Source organism: Colossoma macropomum, unplaced genomic scaffold (assembly GCF_904425465.1).
Source record: "Colossoma macropomum unplaced genomic scaffold, Colossoma_macropomum, whole genome shotgun sequence".
Classification (NCBI taxonomy): Eukaryota; Metazoa; Chordata; class Actinopteri; order Characiformes; family Serrasalmidae; genus Colossoma; species Colossoma macropomum.
Genome location: NW_023494789.1, coordinates 52,001,555 through 52,022,736, shown reverse-complemented (window position 1 = coordinate 52,022,736; position 21,182 = coordinate 52,001,555). Strand labels below are relative to the sequence as shown.

Here is a 21,182-nt window from a genome sequence, read left to right as displayed (position 1 = left end):
GTTCCTATCACCACCACTGTGATCGGTAAGCAGGTCGGGATCTTAAATTATAGAAAATAATCACAATGTCTCAAAAATCAAATGTCTCAGCCACAGTATTGATCAGAGAACTCTGAATTATGAAGTTTCACCAAATCGTTCAGCCCTACAGTCTGAGCGAGTGTCGCTGGCTCAGCATCAGCAAAGCTCAGTAAAAATACACGAGGAACATTCTAAACATTCCAGCAGCATCGCAACAGCTGTGTGTGTGCGTGTAGGCTATAGGAGGTCATGTGAGCACACACACACACACACACACACACACACACACACACACACACACACACAATAACATGTCTATCTCAGCAGCCTTGTTACTAACAATAACCAAAAGACGGTCGGCTCAATCTTTTCCACCCGGCAGAAAAACACCTTGGTTCTTCAAGGGTTTTTAAATAAAATCAATGGTTCTATTTAGATCCTAGAGATCTACACAGAACCATGTCATGCTTAAATGATTGTTCGCATGGTGAATGCTTCTTTAGATTAATGGAGAATGCACTGTAAATGGTTCTGAACAGAAACTTGTTGAAAATGGTCCTTTATGGCACCAAAAAGGCAGCTTGTTTTTAGGTTTTTATTCTATTCTATGTCCTTCACTGATGTTGTCCAGGACCTGAGAGTTGACTGCAGTGCAGGTCATTTACTGGAGGCTTCAGATTGTTTTGAAATATCCTTTTAAAATCCAAAATGGCAGTTTTAGTTCTGTAAATGTGCTTTCTGTTCTGGTAATGGTTTACAGTATTGTGTAAGATCCCCATTTAGTGTAAAATTTAAATAAAAAAAACAGTCCATTTAAAACCAGCTCCGCCAGAGCACCAGCACTCAGCACACTGAGTTTCATCAACATCAGCCCTTCAGCTCTGATATGATGGCAATGGTGAACACTTACAACAGCATGCAGATCAAAGGGGTTTAAACTGTCCCTTAAGGATAATGTGACATAATGCAATGTGGCCATGCGGCACTTTAATAACCTCTAATTAAGCCTCCATAAGCCATCACTGTGTAAGAAACAGAGCCCCAGAAACAATAGAAAGACCCATTTAAAAGCTTTTAAAATGCTCTGGGCAACTCCTCATACACGTGACTTCATTCGCTCAGTTTTCTGCAAATAAAAAGGTTTCAAAGTAACCACAAACCATGTTTTCACAAATAACACAAATGCTGCACAATTTCAAAATCAAATTCAATACTTTTTCTAAGGGGAACTCCACCCATTTTTAAAAAAATCCTACATGAATAAATGGTTGAGATGTAAATGGAATCATTCAGAGTGGTTTGGTGTGAAATGCTCTGTTCTAGATAAACTTACCGAGTCAGAACTGTTCACAGTGGTGGTGATAGGAACCAGACGTCCACCTCTAAAAGCTCCCTCGCAGAGTTCCTACAGTAAATGGCTATGAATTCACTGCCTGATGTCTGAGACACTGTTTTAAAAAGTTATGATAGTTTTGTGAAAACGTTTTGGCCTAAAATATATTTTAATACATGTGTTTTAATCCATTCTTTGTGGTGGTACACAAGCACAGTGCTGTGAGGCAAAATAGTCCCCAAAGAACGTATTATTCCAGATATTCCACTATTTTACCATCATCAACATTCCATATAAAACACGCACAGAGTCACTGGTGGTTTTGTATGTAAATAAGTAAATAAAATGGCTTTATATCCAACGTCATCCAACATGTTTTTGTGTAAAATCTTCTCTAAACTATCATAAAACAGTGTCTCAGTCATCAGGCAGTGAATTCATAACCATTTCATGTAGGAACTTTCTGTGAGGGAGCTTTTAGAGGTGGACGTCTGGTTCCTATCAACACCACTGTGAACAGTTCTGACACGGTAAGTTTATCTAGAACAGAGCGTTTCACACCAAACCACTCTGAATGACTCTGCTGACAAATTAGCCATTTATTTATGCAGAACTTTTGAAAATGGGTGGAGTTCCCCTTTAACAGTTAACACTGGTCATACTGTCGAATCAACACTCACACAAACTTTTGTTTTTTATCATGTCTCAATGCATTTACTGCCTTCGTTTAATTACCTTCATGTGCCTCAATCCGACACACCCAGTCCACATTCTGTTTGTTGCAGCATAACATGACTGTGCAGCCTAACGACTGAATATGATACAATCAGCTTCAATAACTGCAGTGATCAAAACTGCAATTAGGCAATTATGTAATACTTGTTACAGACCTAGTCGGCGATTTGTTTCTGACCACAGGATGCGCTGCGGGCTGGATATTCTTGGTTGACGGATTATTCTGAATTATTTTAATATACATGGTGACCCTTAGACCCCGTTTACACCTGGTCACTTCCTGTGTCCCGTATCTGGATTTTATCCTAATTAGATTTTAGCTACATACATTTGCAATTAATCATCCATCAACAACCTGTATAAGGATTAATCGTTTTCATATCAAAATCACAATTTGAAATTTAAGTATATATACACTTAAAAAAAATATATATATATATATTCTTCAAGAGTTCTTTAGTAAAGGCGATGGCTCTATGCAGAGCCATGAGTTCTATACAGAACCATTTACAAGCTTAAATGGTTCTTTGCATGGTGAAATGGTTCTTCAGATTTATGGAGAATGTGTTGTATAAGGTTCTATGTAGAACCTTTTTGAGAATAGTTCTATAGCAGCAAAAAGGGTTCTGCTATCATTACAACGCCAAGCTTGTAACAAAAGAAGAACCCTGCTATATAGAACCATATACAACATTCTTCATCAATCAGAAGAACCATTTTCCCACACAGAGAACCATTTAGTTATGCAAATCTTTTTATACAGAACTCTAGTAGTACTCTAGTACTCTTAGTACACTCTCCTGTGAAGTAACTATTTTGGAGATACCTGTTTTTCTGTGGACAGCGAGGACATACAGAAAATAATCACAATTAGAATCGCAAGAAAAAAATAGATTTTGTCCTCAGATTGTCCAGCCCTGTGTACTGTGTACCCTAAATCACCCTGATCCTAAAACAGCTCTCTGCCAAAGCTAAGGTTAATTTAAGCAGTAAATTCTGTAACTCTGACAGTGAGAGACACTTTATTGACTTTAAGGGTAAAGAGGTCACTCTGCCTGAGTGGACTGCAGCCTTCAAAGCTGCTGCTGGAAGTGAGTTCTCTATAGAGGACATATTTACTTATTTTTACTTAGAAAATCAGCAAATACATAAAACTGAATCACTGCATTTCATCAGAAGATACTGTGGTTCTAATTTCATTAAAATTACATAATGCCCTGCATATTTACGCTTACCGATGGATGTACCTGAGCATGTTCAATAAAACTCAAAACATCAAGAAAAAACAACTTTCCACCAAATCAAACAAGCCAGCACTAAACACTCCTTTTCCAGAATCTCTTTCCCTCTCAGAGACACAGCTGCACATTAAAGGTTCTTTATAGCGAAGGCTGAGCAACAGAGCCAACAATAACGGAGAGGCAGGAGGAGCTGGAACCCAAAAAACGAGGCCAAAGAAATCTCATCAAAGATCTTAAGGCAGCTTTTAATGAAGTGGAAAATGTGTGAGCACTAAATACAGCAGACTCTCAGTGACCGAGCCTGTGCAGCGCAGTATGGATCAAAGTCAATATCATCATATTTTCCAAATATATGAAAAATATCACAGTGTCATATAATATGGGACAAACGCAGCAGCGCAGCTGTGAAGAAAGGCCCAACAGCGACAAAACAGGAACTTTGAGCAGCCTCAAGCACTGCTGGTCCAGCTCTACACTGGCAATAGGGGTGTTAATCATGGTGTGATCCGACATTGATTCTATGGATTTTAGCCACCGGTCTGATTTTCAGTACCTCAAAATTTGCTGCGATGTGATCGGGTTCGATACTGGGGTCTGCAGCCGATACGAAATGATACTGTGGCGTCAGAGTTAGTTCAGTTTAGCCTTCTGTTGTGAGGACTCTTATTTTGATGGGCAGGGCTGTGTAGCTAGCAGTTAGAACAGAGTGCTAACCTTTGTTTCCAAGTTATTCAACAAAGCTGAGCTATGCAGGGGATCTACGACTGCTCTGAGTTCTTTGGAGACTGTACACTGTAAACTACAGTGAACTCTCCACCCTCAAACACCTTTACTCTAGGATGAGGAAGAGGCCAGGTAGATCCTGGCTGACCCGTCACATCCCGGTCACACTCTCTTCCAGCAGTTTCCATCTCAACCTGTACCAACCTCCACCTCCACAGCTTCTTTCCCCAGAACATCATCCTCCTAAACGAGCAGCTTCCTCACATCCCTCTGCTTTAAACTGCTGCACATGCACTTTAGTACACACACTGTAATGTACATAACCACTGTGTATACAATAATCCCTAATTTACATAGGTATCTTTAGATTTTCCTCTTCTGTAGCCACTGCACATACGCACTTTAACCTGTTGCATTATACATTTTATAAATATATATTATACAGTTTATAAATATATTTATATTTGCTGCTCAATTCTCTTAGATCTTGTACCTCAGTACTCCGGTGCGCGACTATATCTGTACTCCCTTTACACATCCTTTTACTTGCAGTTTGTGTATTGTCCATTTTATGTTTATGTAGTATATCTATATTTATTTATTTTATTGATTTTAATTTTACGCTGACACCTGCACCAAGTGAAGTCTGGTGGTTGGTAAATAAAGATTCTAATTGTGATTCCTTATTCATGCTTCTTGTGCACTGATACTCTATATGAATGTCTGTATCGTTATGTCATATTATCCTGAACAGACATTGAGGATAAACCCTTTGGATCTGTATAAAATTATAATTGTTTATCACTGCCAGGACCTCCAGAAGAATATACTGATAAAATTCAATATCAACATATTTTCAGAATATACCATAATATTATGGTATTGGATGACATTTAAGTTAGCATGAATACAGTTAATAAGTTAGCACTAATAATCAGCTTCCTGAGTGGTACACTAAAAAAACCTCCTTTCTGGAAAAAACAGTTTGTTCTGACTGTTTGTTTGTTTTTTTTTCTCCTAAAATTACACCACAGGAAACCTTACACAGTATTAATAATAATAATAATAATAAAGTAAAATAATTATTTACTTACAGAACACTTCATACATGTAGCAGCTCACAGTGCTTTACAATGAAATTGTGTTTCTTATCTGGAGTTCCTCAAGGTTCCATTTGAGGGACCGCTGCTTTTCTCACTGTACATGATACTGCTAGGAAATGCGATCCCCTTAGAGGGGTTTTCAGTCTCACAGGAGGACCTGCTTCTCCATCAGCTTGTGGATCTGCTTCTCAAGGTCACCACTTCTTACTGATGTGTGAAACTCAAAGGCCTTCGTTGGTACTTGGTCCTTGTCAGGCAGCATTTTTCTTTGAGGAATGTGCGTTCATCGAGTAAGTGTAATAAGGCATACGAACAGTCTGGATACAAACCAAACTGGACTGTTGTAAATGTTAATCAGATAGAAAACACATTTACAGAAAGAAGTGCTACTATAGACTGCAGGGAACAAATAGAATTAAAAACAAACTACACAGTAATCGTGACGACGCTACTTCAGGGTCATTATATCATGTCTATCAAATATACTGCTAGAACTGAAAAGCAATATCACTCTGTGTAAATATCGTGTTATGCCAGTACAGATGATATATCGTCCAGCTCTAAGAGACAGTGATTCCCGTTTTCTGCCTTCTAGGTGTGCCGGCACGACCGCTAACCCAGACCGAAAACACCTTCGTTACACTTTCCACTAAAAAGGACAGAGGAAGCTTTTCACAGTTGAGGTGAGCGAGGAGGCCGAGTGTATTTTCACTCAGGTCTAGACTTTCCGCTGAGGTGAAAGCCATGAGGTCACTGGCAGACCTCTTCCCTCCATCAACAAGCGTGAGCTCCAGGTGTGCAGGGTGTTTCCCACACAGTCACACCACACTGTAATACTGTCATACAGTAATACACCTGTGACGACATACTGACTCAGATTAGACTGCAAAGATGGAAAGATAAATGAGTAAATACATGAATGAATAACCCTAAGCTTAGTTCTAATCATACATTCAACCACTTACGAGGGAGAAAGCAGTCTTGGCTCTTTTAATGACTAAAAAACTTATTTTAAAATAAAATTAATTAATTTTACTAAACAGGTAAGGACAGTCCTCAAAAGATGTAGTGGAAGACCCTCCATGCTGCTTACAAGGAAAAATCTGGTGTCTGATCAACAATAAGCAGAAAACAAACAGTATGAGTACAGGCATGCTTTGAGTCAAGGTTTACAACATGTGCAGCACTACTTCCAGTAAAGCAGCAGAGCTGATTATGCTCAGTTGGACTCCCAGCGCTGATTAGATTCAAACCCGTGATCTCCCAACAACTTTAACAAGCTTCACTTGGGAGCCTAATTTTAATAAAAACATGCAGCTGATTTTTTGAGTACTGATGCTCATGAAATAGTCAGAAAGTCACAACATCAATTGTGAAAATCATGTCGTACTGCTTTATCGCCCAGCCTGATGAAATATTTTATATACGTTCACTCACACGGCCGAGTCTGAACAGCCCGGTCAAACGCTGAGTTGATTTTCTAAGTGAAAATAAGTAATACAATCTTTTCTGCACATTTTAGTGCACAATTTCTGTTTGCAACAAACATAACATGCATGAACATAAAATAAGCCATAACTTTTACACAGGGCACATTTAATGTTTTAATTGATTATCTATTAACTATATCACTGAGACATGACTACAACTGAAAACTGATATCACATATACTGATGTAGACAATATACTGCAACACTAACTGATGATCCACATGATGTACTCAGAAACGCTTATCCTGACCTAATTAGTTGTGACACTTTCACCATGAATTAAGTTAAAAAGCTACAAAAGCTTCAAAAAACTTGACTAGGTTAACTTCAGTTTGGGTGTTAAATGAACTTGTAACCTTAAGTTAACGAATGTAAACCACAAATTAATCTTAATACTATATCAAATTAACTTGATCCTGCAAGTTCAATGAACACAAAATTTCAAGTTAACCACGTTACCTACTTTTTAAAGTTTAAATCTGCATTTCTTTAAACAGTGTAGAGGTGGACGATACGATTAATTGCCTCAGGATAAGCTTGTCTGAGTACAACATGGACATCAGTGAGTGTGGGGCGACATGTCGCTTAGATTGGTAAACTGAGACATCAGTGTTCGGTTTGAGTGATTTTAACCTGGTTACTTACTTTTTAAGTTTAAAAGCTGCGTATTTTTAAGCAGTGCAGAGTTGGATGATATGATGTTATACCTGTTTAATTCTTTCAAGATAAGCATGTCTGAGTACATCATGGACATCATCAGTGAGTGTGGGGCGACACATCGTCTACCCTGGTATCAGAGTTCAGTTTTAGTGATTTCAACCAGACTACTTGCTTTTTTAAGTTCAAAAGCTGCATTATGGGGTTCCCGAGTGGCGCAACTGGCTAAGCGTTGGCCCCATCATCAGGAGATCGTGAGTTTGATCCCTGGTGATGCTACAGCCGTCTGTGGCCGGGAGTCAAAGAGAGCACAGCTGTCCACAGCTGTTGATGTAACAGACCTGGTGGTTAGCGTTCTCCTCCGAGTGTGTTGAGCTGTACAATGACGGCTTAGCGGCAGCTCGAAAGACACAGTGGAGCTTCACAGGACTTGGAGGAAGCCTGTGTTTGCCTTCGCCCTCCTAGCGCTGGTGGTAGCGTGTGACTGGGGGAGTCCTAACTACTGGGTGGAGTTGGATATGACTAAATTGGAAAGAAAATTGGGGAAAATAAAAAAAAATAAAAATACTGCATATTTTTTTTTTTATATATGTAATACACTCACAAACTGAGAGAAAAAGGCTCAGAGCTCCACACTGAGTGACACTCAGTTTGGGGGGTTCTCTGATACTGTACGGCTGACGATGAAGAGGGTCCTCCTCACCCCTCCAGTTAGCTGTGATGAAGGTTTCAGGGCAAAACAGAAGCAGCGAGGATGAAGCAGCGCTCGGCCCCCGACTGAGAAGCCTCGAGGGCCTCACTGCTAACTCAATCAGGGCAAAAAAAACATCAACTCGTGAAAACAGACCTGACCTACATCTACCGAGAGAGAGAGAGAGTCTGAAGCTCTTCTTCCTCGTATCTCTCTCCCTTCAAAACAAGCAGCACATTAGAATACTGATGTGCCTGGAGTTTAATAATTCAGCTCCATCACAGCTAGCAGGGCGGATACAAATCAAGATGATTAACTTGTCAATCTGAAATAAGAGCGGCAGCGCAGGGCTCCCCCTGGGTTTTTAGTCAGGCCGGGTGGCAAATCTTTTGAAAACTACCAGTGTTGTTGTGCAAACGTGGTGTCATCAAACACCTGCTAATACACCTAGTTTCACACTTTCTAGGTGGGCGATATGGCAAAAATAAGATTTTAAGCAATTTTCATTAAACACAATGTCACAATATTTACATTTTTATATAAAAACGCTGCAGCCTCGTTCTCCAACGGCTGCGTTCGGACATTTCTTTAGAAATTTCTTCAAACACGGAGGGTTTTAGATGAGTCTCTTATCATTTTTGTACAGAAATATCACCCCAAATGTTTGAGTCTCAGCAGCGCGAAAGTATGACAAACGTCGAGTTGGATTGACGCAAAGGCCGAGTGAAATTTCTAAACTGGTTGTTGAGACGATTTACGTTGAGATATGCAGATATTTACAGTACAAACCTTGTCAGTGAACTATGAACAAAAAAACAAACAAAATCGTTCATTAATCGTAATCGAGGTAAAACAATCAATTAATCGTGATACTGCACTAATATCAAGCAAGTAAGCTTATCAGCTCTATTGCAGTCACTTATGACCATTAATTTTCAGCAGCCCTACAGTTCCATTGCAATGTGATGGAGTACGCTGGTTTAACGGTAGGGGAAACACTGCAGCCTCAGTGCACACGAGCAGACTCCAGAGGCCTGTGACTCACTCAGTGACTACTGTCTGTCTCGATGCAGCGACGACAGTCTGACACACATTAAGGTGACTAACGTCTCACTGTTCAAATTACAGTCACTTTCACCTCTTAGTGTCTGAGGCCAAGGACAAACAGACACACTATTGGAGGGTTTCCTGGACTCTCACTGCATACTATAACAGTATGTTCTGTTTTTACTGTTTTTATGCCTGTTAGAATTTATCAAAGCTAAAGGGGAAAAAAAAATAAATAAAAATACATATACATATATCATTATTCATCATTCATACATATTTGCCTTATTCTATTTTTTGTGCCTTTTATATAGTAACAATAATTTGTTTTTATGCCTGTTAGAATGTCACAACTTCAAACGCACTCAGACTGTGTAGTATATCTGCATATATATGCATATATATTCTTAATTTATATGCATTTTTCTTACTGTTCTATTTTTCTGACTCTTTTAGAACTTTAGTACAGGATACAGTTGTATTGTGCTGTGTGTCTGTTTGTTTCTCTGTACTCACGAAAATAAACTCCTGATCTTAATCTTAATCTGAGAACCTGAGCCAAAATGTCTAAACGTTTATAGAGCGTTTCCTCTGAAATGAAAGGTATTAATGTGGCTTTTGCTGCAGTAACAGCCTCTGCTCTTCTGGGAAGGCTTTACACTAGATGTTGGAACATTGCTGTGAGGATTTGATTGCATTCAGCATTCACAAAAGCATTAGCAGTGAGGTCAGGCTGAGGGGGACGATATGGCAAAGATATATCACAACACTTGAAAACATTTTCACTATACATGATACGCATCTCAATATTTAGTTTTTTTGAGCTTTGATGAGCTGAAACTGATTTAAAAAATGCACAGCAACAATTAAAAAGTACGATTAACATCTGTGAGAACAATGTTTACTCAGCGTCTACCAAATAAACAGGACTACTTATGCTGTCTTTGCAATGAAACGAGGTTGGAGTTCTTTAAGAGCTGACGATATCCACAATGTGCTCAGAACAGCACATAATTTATCACAGTAACAATAGAAGATCACCATATTACCCACCCCTACATCAGGTACTGATGTTGGATGATTAGTTCAGGCTCGGAAATCATCCCAAAGGTACTGGATGGAGCTCCATCACTCCAGAGAACGCAGTTCCACTGCTGCCCAGCCCAATGCTGGGGGGCTTTGTACCCCTCTAGCCCACGCTTGGCATTGGGCATGGAGACCTTAGACTCCTGTGTGACCCATTCTACTGGCCAGAGCTTTTCTCTGGAGATTATACACGCTGTGTCAGCAATGGGTGACCTTAAAGTAGCTGGACTCATTAGAAACAGGTTCTGGATAGTTTTGAACATGCAGTGCTGAAAAGGACTATTTTAAGAAGTGAAACTATTTTTAACTCCTTAAAACTACAGCTTGGTAATTTAGCTTGCAGGTCATGAAAGCTCAGTCACTTTTTCTGCTCTTTAGTCTTCAGAAGGGCAAACGTACAATCAGGTTCTCTTTCTTTAATCTCCGTCCTCATTCATTAACCAGAAAATAGCTTCTATTATACTGAAATGCTGAGACGTTGGACCACAGTGACTCTGTATACTGTGGCTGAAACATACAGTACATAAAGCAGGGAGTGTAAGACCGCAGGGTGTTTCCCCAGTGAAAAAGAGGACATACCAACGGTAGGAAGTAGAAGAGGGGGGAGCAGGAGGAACTTTCCTTTTTGTCTATGTACGTGTGGCCTTGAGCTATAAATGCACCTCACATTTTGTCCACTAAAAATGCAGAGCCTCTAGCCTGTAGCCGCCTTTGCATTCTTTGCATTCTTAACCTTTTAACAAATCTGTTTGTTCAGACAAGAAACTAATCAGATTATGTTTAACTACAATCATCGCGATGGCTCATGTGTGCAATATAAATATTAACAATAAAAAAGAATATTTTTAAAAAAATAAAATAAAATTGTTAATTAATGTGAAATTAAATAAATGCACTACATGGACCGAGGTATTGGGACATCTACACATTATACCTACAGGAGCTACAGGAGTCCCATTCTAAATCCCATAGGGCATTAATATGGAGTTGGTCCCCCTTTGCAGCTCTAACAGCTTCCACTCTTCTGGGAAGCTTCTACAAGATTTTGGAGAGTCTGTGGGAATTTGTGTCCATTCATCCAGAAGAGAGTGTACAACTGTCCAAAATACCTTGTTCTGCTGAAGCATTAAGATTCCCTTCACTGGAACTAAGGGTTCTAGACCAACCCCTGAAAAACAGCCCCATATCATCATCCCTCCTCCACCAAACTCTACAGCTGCACAGTGCAGTCAGGCAGGTAACGTTCTCCTGGCATTCGCCAAACCCAGACTCGTCCGTCAGACTGACCGATAGAGGAGCTGATTCGTCACTCCACAGAATACGTTTCCACTGATCCAGCGTCCAGTGGCGGCGCTCTACTCCACTCATTCTGATCTTAGGCTTGTGTGCGGCTGCTAAGTCATGGAAACCCATTTTGTGAAGCCCCTAACATGCAGTTCTTTTGCTGATATTGCTTCCAGAGGCAGTTTGGAACTCTATAGTGAGTGATGCAAGGATAGACACTGTGCTCTTCAGCACTTGGCGGTCCCACTCTGTGAGTTTGTGTGGTCTACCACTTCGTGGCTGAGCTTCTAGATGTTTCCATTTCACAGTAATAACACTTACAGTTGGCAGGGGCAGATCTAGCAGGGCAGAAATTTCACAAACTGACCTGTGGCAGAGGCGGCATCCCATGACAGTGCCATGTTTAAAGCCACTGAGCTCTTCAGTGTGATCCATTCTACTGCCAGTGTTTGTCTATGGAGACTGCAAGGCAATGTGCTTAATGTTATCCACCTGTTAGTAATGGGTGTGGCTGAAACACCTGAACTCAACCATTAGGAAGGCTGTCCCAGGACTTTTGTTTATATAGTGTATATTTAAAGTAATAACTGATTGCTGGTACTAAAGCTTGCTTGCTATATGTAAACACATTGTATGTAAGACAAACATTGTATATATCTCATTTCTGTGGCCTGGTCAGCATTGGCAAAGGAGTTAGACTGGGATGCCCACGATCACCACACCTGTTCAACCTGTATGCAGAACATAAAATGAGAAAAGCAGGACTGGAGGTAGATGGTTGAGGATCCAGGATTGGTGGAAAAATCATCGATTACCTTCTATGTGCGGGTGACACCACTCATAGTGGAAACCTGAAAGACCTGAAGGCCTTTATTACGAAGATTAAGGAACAGAGTGAAAAGATGGGACTTACTTTACCTCTGATGGAGAAGATATGGAGATGACTGACAGCTTGGATCAGTTATCAACAACAGAGGATTCAGAAATCGGCACATATCGGCAACTCAGCAAAACAAGGATGAAGGAACATGGAAAGATCTTCAAACGCAAACAATTTGTCTGTAAAAAGATCAGAACTGTCCAGGCTGTGGTTCTTCTCTGTGGTTCTTTTTGGATGTGAAAGCTGGACAATAAACAAGTAAGACTTCTGAGAGAACCTCAGACGGCAAAGAAAAGAAATAAATGGATCTTCAATCAAATGAAGCATCACCTCTCACTGGAAGCCCAGAGAACCAAACTGAAGCTCTTATTTCGGACACATTCTGAGAAAAAACAGCTCATTGAAAAAGATCATTATGCTTGAAAGAGCTGAAGGTAGAAGACGACGAGGATGACCAGCCACAAGATGGATTGAGACAATGAGAGGAATTAATAACCAGCTGTTTGGAAGCCTGAAGACCCAAACAGAAGACAGGATATTCTGGAGAAACACCATCCACTGCCAGGAGTCATGAGTCGCCGTGGCCACTCCTAATTTTTCCCCACAAGATCCGCTGGCTGAGGGATTGGAGTGGACAGAGTAAGTTCTTAATATCCGTCTACCCCTGCTTAAAGGAAATTAAGAAAAGTGTCCACTTCCTTTGGGCTAGCCACACTAAGTTCTCTCACTCATGTAGTTTAAACTAAAAGATCTCCAGGCTGGATGCAGCAGGAATAATGTTAGCTCAATTCAATTCAAGCTGAGAAAGTGTTGTTTCTTCACAATATGAGATGCATTAACCTTCAACAATTACTCCTTACACAAGTCAACAAAGACGTCCACATGTCCGAGCGTTCACTATTTCACTGTGGAACAGGAAAACCTGTAATCTGCAGTGCCGAAGGAGGTTTGGGTGACTGGATCCCAACGTCTCTCACTGTAACCCAATGACACACATTGTACCCCTTTTGTACTTAATGCTGTCTACTTATGATCAGATCATCTGGGACACATGTTAATACCAGGTGAAAATGGTGCCATAGTTACGTCTTTGTAATTGGATTTAGTGCAGTCTGTGAATAAAAATACAGAGTAAAACTGGCCAGAGTAAAATAAAATAAACAAAAATGTGCTAAATAAAAAACTTGGTATTCCTAGTTTTTTTTACAGAATTTTTAGTAAGTAAGTAAGTAAATTTATTTATATAGCGCTTTTTACAACAAGTGTTGTCACAAAGCAGCTTTACAAGGAAATCAGCATTACAGAAAGAAATCCGGGTCCAAGCCCCCATGAGCGTCGCCAGTGGCGACAGTGGCAAGGTAAAACTCTCTAAGAGAAACAGGAAGAAACACTGAGAGGAACCAAGACTCAGAAGGGGAACCCATCCTCCTCTGGTCCACACTGGATAGTAAACATTGCTAGTATAAAAAAAAGTTGCACTGCTAGTCTGTTCTGACTTCAGAAAAACAAAATATTGTGAAGCATATAGTGCATCGCCAAAATGTCATCCAAGCATCTTATGTTTTTGAATAATCGCTCACCACTAGTGGAAATATTTTGCTTTAGCAGCACAGCACTTCTGGTTCTAGACACAAACAGTGTTAGGAGTAGGTGTATTCACACACTGTATGATTTGAAAAAAGCAGTCCAGGGGACAAAAGCTCTAAGTGTAGTACACACATATCAAAACATGGGTGGGAAAAAAATAAGTGATAAAAAATCACTTTTTGATGCAGAATATTATAGTAACTGGTGGTCAAATCATTAGAGGTGGGTAAATCAGCTTAGACCTGAATCAACACTAAACACACTATAAAATAATACTTCTATAATTTAAGGAAGAAAGAGGGCAAAAACAATACATCAGCCCAGATTCTCACAATACACAGGCGCTGGGGGAATATGGCAAAAAAATATTACACGACGATATTTCAAGATATTTTCACAATACAAGATACACATCGTAAGAATTAGTTTTTATCTAACAAAAGCTATGCTCACATTACAAGCCTCGTTGCTCAAATCCGATTTTTTGCTCAAATCCGATCTCTCTGACACGATGGTTCACACTCATTTAGGTAGGTGACTCAAATCTGTCATTAATGTGACGAACCGGCGTCCTGAAATGACCCTCATGAGCTCATCCTACTCAGTAACATCACGTGAATGAATCACGATCATCATCAGCACAAACTAACGAGCAGAACGAGCTTCACTGAGAAGATCATTAAATCTGATCAGCTCTCAGCTTCATTATTAGAGCGAGACGAAGGTGAAAAAGGTGAGATGAGCTGCTTTTCCACCGTTTACAGGCTTTAACTTCTGTTCGGCGCTGTTGCCATGGTAACGCTGAATGATGGCGCAGCGCAGTGGTAAAAAAAAGTATATGAATTCCGATCTGAGCGTCACATTAAGGTCACATGGCCACGAATCGGATACATATTCGATCTAGGACCATACATGAAAGTGGCTCAGGTCGGATTTGAAGATCAGATTTTTGTGTCCACACAGCCCTGAAAACATGAGATCTGAGTCACATTAGGGCAAAAAATCTGATTTGTGCCACTTCAGCCTGGAAATGTGAACATAGGCAAAATAGAACCTGTGGTGCCACACTTAAAAAAAAATACTTTAAAAACCTACAACTATAAAGATTTTTGTCCCATGTTATACTGCGAAGAGACGATATCTACGATATTCTCTGAAAAGCATATTGTGACATAATTTATAACAATTAAATATCATCATATTGCCCAGCCCTACATTAAGCCCTAAAAATGAAGTTATTTTACTGTAGTATTATTTGGCAGCCTAGCACACTCAGCCCAGCTTAGCTAAACTGCACAGCTACACGGATGAAAACACAAAGATCAGGTATCGGGCGATACTCAGTATTAAAGTACTCTAATCGGATTGGTGGGCGATTCCGAGACATTACTGTTTAGAAGGCTTAGTCTCTGTATACGGGCTGTATGGACTGGAGAGTGAATAATACGCTTTGAAACTTTTAACACTGCATCAAACTCCTTTTACTAAAAACAAGGAAAATTAAGTTTTCCACGAAGTTAATTTACGCTCTAACACAACACTGCCTTGTTTGAGTCATTAGAACCGCTGGCTGGATGGGAACGTCTGTCCAGCGCAAGATATTTTCAGGTTCTTTTTAAATCTCACTTCCTTTGGAACGGCTGACGAGGCCGTAGCACGAGGGCGGATGCAGAATATATATATATCGTTAAAAAGAGCAGAGGATGGTTTCTTCAGGGGTGTCGACACTTTACAAGTGAACCTCAGACAGACCGCTAGCAGAGTCAGTGTGTGCGCGTGTGTGTGTGTGTGTGTGTGTGTGTGTGTGTGTGTGTGTGTGTGCGCGTGAGGATGAGAAAGATGCCATTAGAGCTCTGACTGCTACACGCATGTTTGAAGTGGTTTATCTCGGCCGTAATGACAGAGTGTATCCATAAACACACATCTCTCTCTCTCCCTCCCACTCAGTCTCTCCCTCTCTCTCCTCTCTCTCTCTCTCTGTGTGTCACTGTATCCTAGACTGACCTCCATTAAACTTCTTTCTACTCGGCTGTGTTTCCAAGAGGTTTAACTACAGAATCACCTTCAACATCTACAATGCAAACAACTGAACTCATTTTGAAGCTCCAGTCTCTTTAAGACAAGATACTTAAGAAAAACAAGTCCTTGTAAACTTTAACTGGAAAATAAAATAAACACTATACTTCAACTTTTACTAGAGCACACTTAGTAAAGACAACAGTTCAATATAGAATCATAAACACTCAAAGAAGCAGTTACTGACATAATCTGATTTTCTGTAGTTATCAGATTATTAAGTGTAAACACGCTGAATCGGTTACTGACATAATCTGATTTTCTGTAGTTATCAGATTATTAAGTGTAAACACGCTGAATCGGTTACTGACACAATCAGATTTTCTGTAGTTATCAGATTATTAAGTGTAAACACGCTGAATTGGTTACTGACACAATCTGATTTTCTGTAGTTATCAGATTATTAAGTGTAAACACGCGGAACCGGTTACTGACACAATCTGATTTTCTGTAGTTATCAGATTATTAAGTGTAAACACGCTGAACCGGTTACTGACACAATCTGATTTTCTACAGTTATCAGATTATTAAGTGTAAACACACTGAACCGGTTACTGACACAATCTGATTTTCTGTAGTTATCAGATTATTAAGTGTAAATGAAGAAAAGGTGAGCTCAACCTTATATTCACAGTTTCAACGCCCTAAAATGCAAAAGGGAACTACTTTTTGGACAGAAGGTTTTGCCGATATTAAAGCACATCTGACACAACGTTCAGGGCTGCTTTACTTCTTTTTAACTCTGCAGAACTGTTGTATAGAAGTAAAAGAACACTAGAGATTGTGTGCTATTATGAATAATGATGATCTACCATATTTGCCTCTGGCCTGTGTCTAAATCATGGCTGTGATGATACCTGCAATAACGCACCCCCTCTTATGTTCCACTGCTCAGATATAGAGTAACCAAACTGAAAAGGGGCCTTGGCCTGGCTTGTCTGGCCATTTCTTCCCAGGATCAGACTATAGCCTGCATACATGCTGACCTCAGCTTTTACGGTTCCACAGGTGAGCTGAATCAGATCTCTCTGGCTACCTTATATGGCAGCATGACTAGGAAACAGACTGGCCAAGGGCGTGGCACCATGACAACAAAGGGTGGGGTGTCATCACAGCTGTGCTATTGTGTTCTCAGCGTGGGGGGGGGCAGTGTGTCAGCATGTGTGCGGCCATGTATCTACACGCACCTCATTACCTCAGCCTTATATTTGGTCACAGTCTGCTCTCTCTTTTTCAGTCTGTCTTTCCTGTAATCTTACCCTCCAGGCGCTTACTCATATTTCCTCTCTTACTTCATATATCGCTCTTACTTCTCCTTACCTTTTTTCACCTTCTTCTGCAGCTTGATTGTGTCTGAGGATTTCTTCTTGATGTCTGCTCGCGCTTTCTTGTACTCTAAAAATAAAACAAAGTAAGTCATACTGTGAGACAGTAGCTGAAACCTTGATGAATACAGTGGGAGCCTGCATGGTTAAAAAAAATAATAAATTATTCATGCAGAGATAATAATACCCCTGGATGTACATTATAACGGCTCATTCATATAAATAAATAACCCATTATGCATCTGAACGCTGATTGATAGACTGGGTGCAGAGTTAAGTGCCAATCAATAATTCATGCCGGTCTCCCAGAGCTGCAACATAAGTTTTGGATTGTGAGATTTTCTCAAAGATTCTGACCGTAAACCTTATAAATGGGTCATTCTACAGAAATGTACACTTTTCTGTCTCTCCATGGGGGTCACTGGTGTCACTGATCCTCATTGGTGTTACACATAATAAAGGAAACACCAAAGACAATTAATGAAAAATGCATTTTACAAAATAACTGCTACAGAGCATCAAACCACATGTCAATCATGGAATATCCACTAAAATACGGAATTTAATCCATTTGTATTCTATTTTTTCACAGTTACCTCAGAATAAAGTCGGTCACACCAGTGACTTCAGCTAAAAGCTTCATATGAAATCATGAGCTGAATGAGAAAATCTCTGATAACTGAAAGACACAGTGGACTCACCACGTGCTTTTCTTCATAGATCCTCAGAAAACAGGTAAAAGGAAGTCGAGTGATGTCATCAGTGTGACTTTTATTTCAAAATAAGAGATTTTCTGTTATGCAGTAACACCAGTGACACGACTCCTGGGGACAATAACTTTCATTATATATTTTATGTTATTTATTTGGCATTTGTTTTCTTTATGTCATTTAAATCATATATTCCATAGTCATGTATAGATTATTGTAGTTGAAATTGCAGAAAAACCTGTTTTTTTCTTCAAAACATGGCCTCAGCCTTCACACACGACTGTGGGGACGAGCTCTTCTGTGGTGCTTGGAATTCTATATAATTGATTTAAAAACCTATATTGCTAAATTGAGGGTCAAGAAGGTGTAATTGTTAAAATAACATTGTTTTATTTTAAAATAGTAATAAATTGTAACCCTAACGTGTTTTTCAAGTGTAATGTATCTGTAAATGCTAGGGACCCAAAAATGGACGTTTCTGTAGAGTGACCCAAATACAGCACTCATTTCTTACCTACAGCTGCAAAAAAAAGGGTATTAGGCAGGGACGCGCCGATCCTGATATCTGATATTTTTCACGTGCCGATGACGACACGTTTACAGAGACTGGGACTTAATTTCTACTACCTGTATTAGTATTACAGAGAAATATCATGTATTTCTGTTGTGTTACAAAAGCAGTAAAATGAATAAAATGCAGATATTTTAGTGCCGTAACCCAGCGTCACCTAAACACTCTGCTTTTCAGGTGTCTAATAAACACACCACATATCAGTCTGAAATATCAGACAAAAGTAAACATCCGTCCAATTCCGCTTCGCTTTTAAGCAAATATCTGCTGACTACCATCGTGAGTCCGGTAACACTTCACATCCGTAATACAAACCAGAGCACCCAATCAGCTTTAAGGTCAAAACCGAAAAGCAGAAATACACAGAAATCTGCTAGGAAACAAAAGAAATTTTGTAAGACTAGAGAAGCACCAACACCACAGTTTTACTGATACTGACACCTGATATCCTGATACCAGTACTAACACTATCTGACCTAACTGACCTATAAGTACTGATATTTAAACAATTGCATTTTTATAATATTGTATTTTCCCAGATAGCGAGCGTATATCGGTCCATTAGCTTAATGAGGTCGGCACCCCACTGACTGGTTGCCACTGCTGGTCCACCCTCAGACCACCCAGATTACTGTCCTGCAAACAAGCTCTAACTAGTTTTTTATCTTCTCAAACAGATTTAAATTTACAGAGACTTTTATTTTAGAAAAAAAAAACCAAATATTACAAACAACAGAGAAAAAAATAACAATTAGGCCTGATATAAATGATTTTACAGAAAATGCTGACACTGTACTAAATTAAAATTATTTACTAAACACATTTACAAAGTATAACTAAAGAAAGGAAGGAAGGAATAATCAGTAAACTAGACTGTAAATGGAAAAGGAGTGATAAGTGGAATTTTGTGTATGACTCTGCGTAACCACCGGTGGGCTGCCTGGAAAACGCTGAGCACATCGCCAGTGGACCGCCAGCTTTGCCATCAGTGGGCCGACAGTGGTCCACCATCCTCTTACTATCAGGGTTTGGTAAAATCTATGTTCTGTCTGACAAACAAAACACATTCAGCTTGACTAGATGGCGTTTACTTGTTGGATTATATATGTTTGACGCTTAAGAACCTATTTCTGTTTATTTACTATATGCATTTAGTATTTACTATTATTGCATTAGTAATAATAACCATGTTTAACAACTTAGGCAAATGTAAAATATCTTTATTGTGCAAAATAGTTAAGAACAGAGCTGAACAGTGTTCAGATGAACCTGTGGCGTGAACACATCAGCACACAGCAGCTTCTCTGGCTCAAAAGCGGAGCTGGATGTTGTTTCTCATCCAAATTTCTCGAGTCGTTTGTTCCATACGTGCATCTCGTTCACTCGCGCTGCATCTCTGAGTGTCAGACTCTGCTGGAGTTCAGTATATATCACCGTCATCATGCTATCAGTAGCAGCGACTTTCAGTGTTTTCCCAGCTTATAAAGTTTTAAAATCACATTACTCATCTATTTGACTGGAAAGAAGACAGTTACAGCTCTCATATGACCCCCACCTTTTGAACGTAGCTTATGAAATATTAAAGTTATGAAGTAAAGAATATGACCGGTGGTTCCACCAAGTTAAAGAGTCTAAGCCTGATTTGATCGTAGCCAACTGAATTTTAGGATCAGGCCGAATATCAGTGTAATTGGTCAGTTTGCTGTGCAGTGTGAGGGGAAGTGATACCCAATTAACCAGACAAACGAGCTCTGACTGAGCTCAGATTATCGGACGGATTTCTGTCATGCCAGAAATGATGGTTGCTTGTCTTGCAGTTTGAGCACACAAACACAATCACAACCAATTCCCCAACTGATGACGTCACAATCGCACTGCCACCATTTTGGTTGGCAACTTCAAGTTCATCCAGCAGAGCTGTAATAAGTATTTCAGTGAATTGACTTGATTTCATTTGATTTGTTGCTGTAGTTTAATGAATGAAAGCTGAAATCTAAACGGAGATTTTTCGCTAAGTAATAATCTTAGCATCCCAAACTGCACACTAGCCCGTTAAATAGTGTGTAAAAATAGTGCACATCCCATTAGAAGTGCACAAATTAGTACAGAATTTTGTGGTTTGGGACGCGGCGTTAGATCAGCCAGTGAGACGTGATCAACAGCTGCTCTGCTGTGCTGCTCGTTAGCTGCTCATTAAATTAATGTGTTCATTTAGGTAAACTGATGTATTTATTGAGGTAAATTAATACATTTATTAAGATAAATTAATACATGAGGCAGATTAATGCATTTATAGAGGTAAAGTATTACCTTTATAGAGGTGAATTAATGGGTTTATTGAGGTAAACTGATGTATTTGAGGTAAATTAATGTGTTTACTGAGTTAAATTAATGCATTTATTGAGGCAAACTGACGTATTTATTGAGGTAAAGCTGCTTCATTATCGCCAACTTTTGTTTAAGGTACCTAAGTGTCACTGCATCCCCATTTAAGGTGGAACAGAAAATTCAAATGAGAAGCTGGTGAATAAGAAACTTCAGCTTTATATCTGTGTAGGAGTTTATTATTTAAGAGCTTTGTCCGTTTTGGGATCCACTTTTATTAGTTTTTATAAAATATCT

General features: G+C 39.5%; 1 protein-coding gene across 5 annotated transcripts in view; it reads right to left on the bottom strand.

Moving 5' to 3' along the window:
- Positions 1-21,182, bottom strand: part of mtss1 (MTSS I-BAR domain containing 1) — a 121,255-nt gene that overhangs the window by 22,436 nt on the left and 77,637 nt on the right. For all 5 annotated transcript variants that reach the window (XM_036571594.1, XM_036571595.1, XM_036571596.1 and 2 more), the window contains exon 6: positions 17,275-17,349. In XM_036571594.1, coding sequence (XP_036427487.1) covers positions 17,275-17,349 — 75 coding nt within the window. The remainder of the gene's footprint in view (positions 1-17,274; positions 17,350-21,182) is intronic.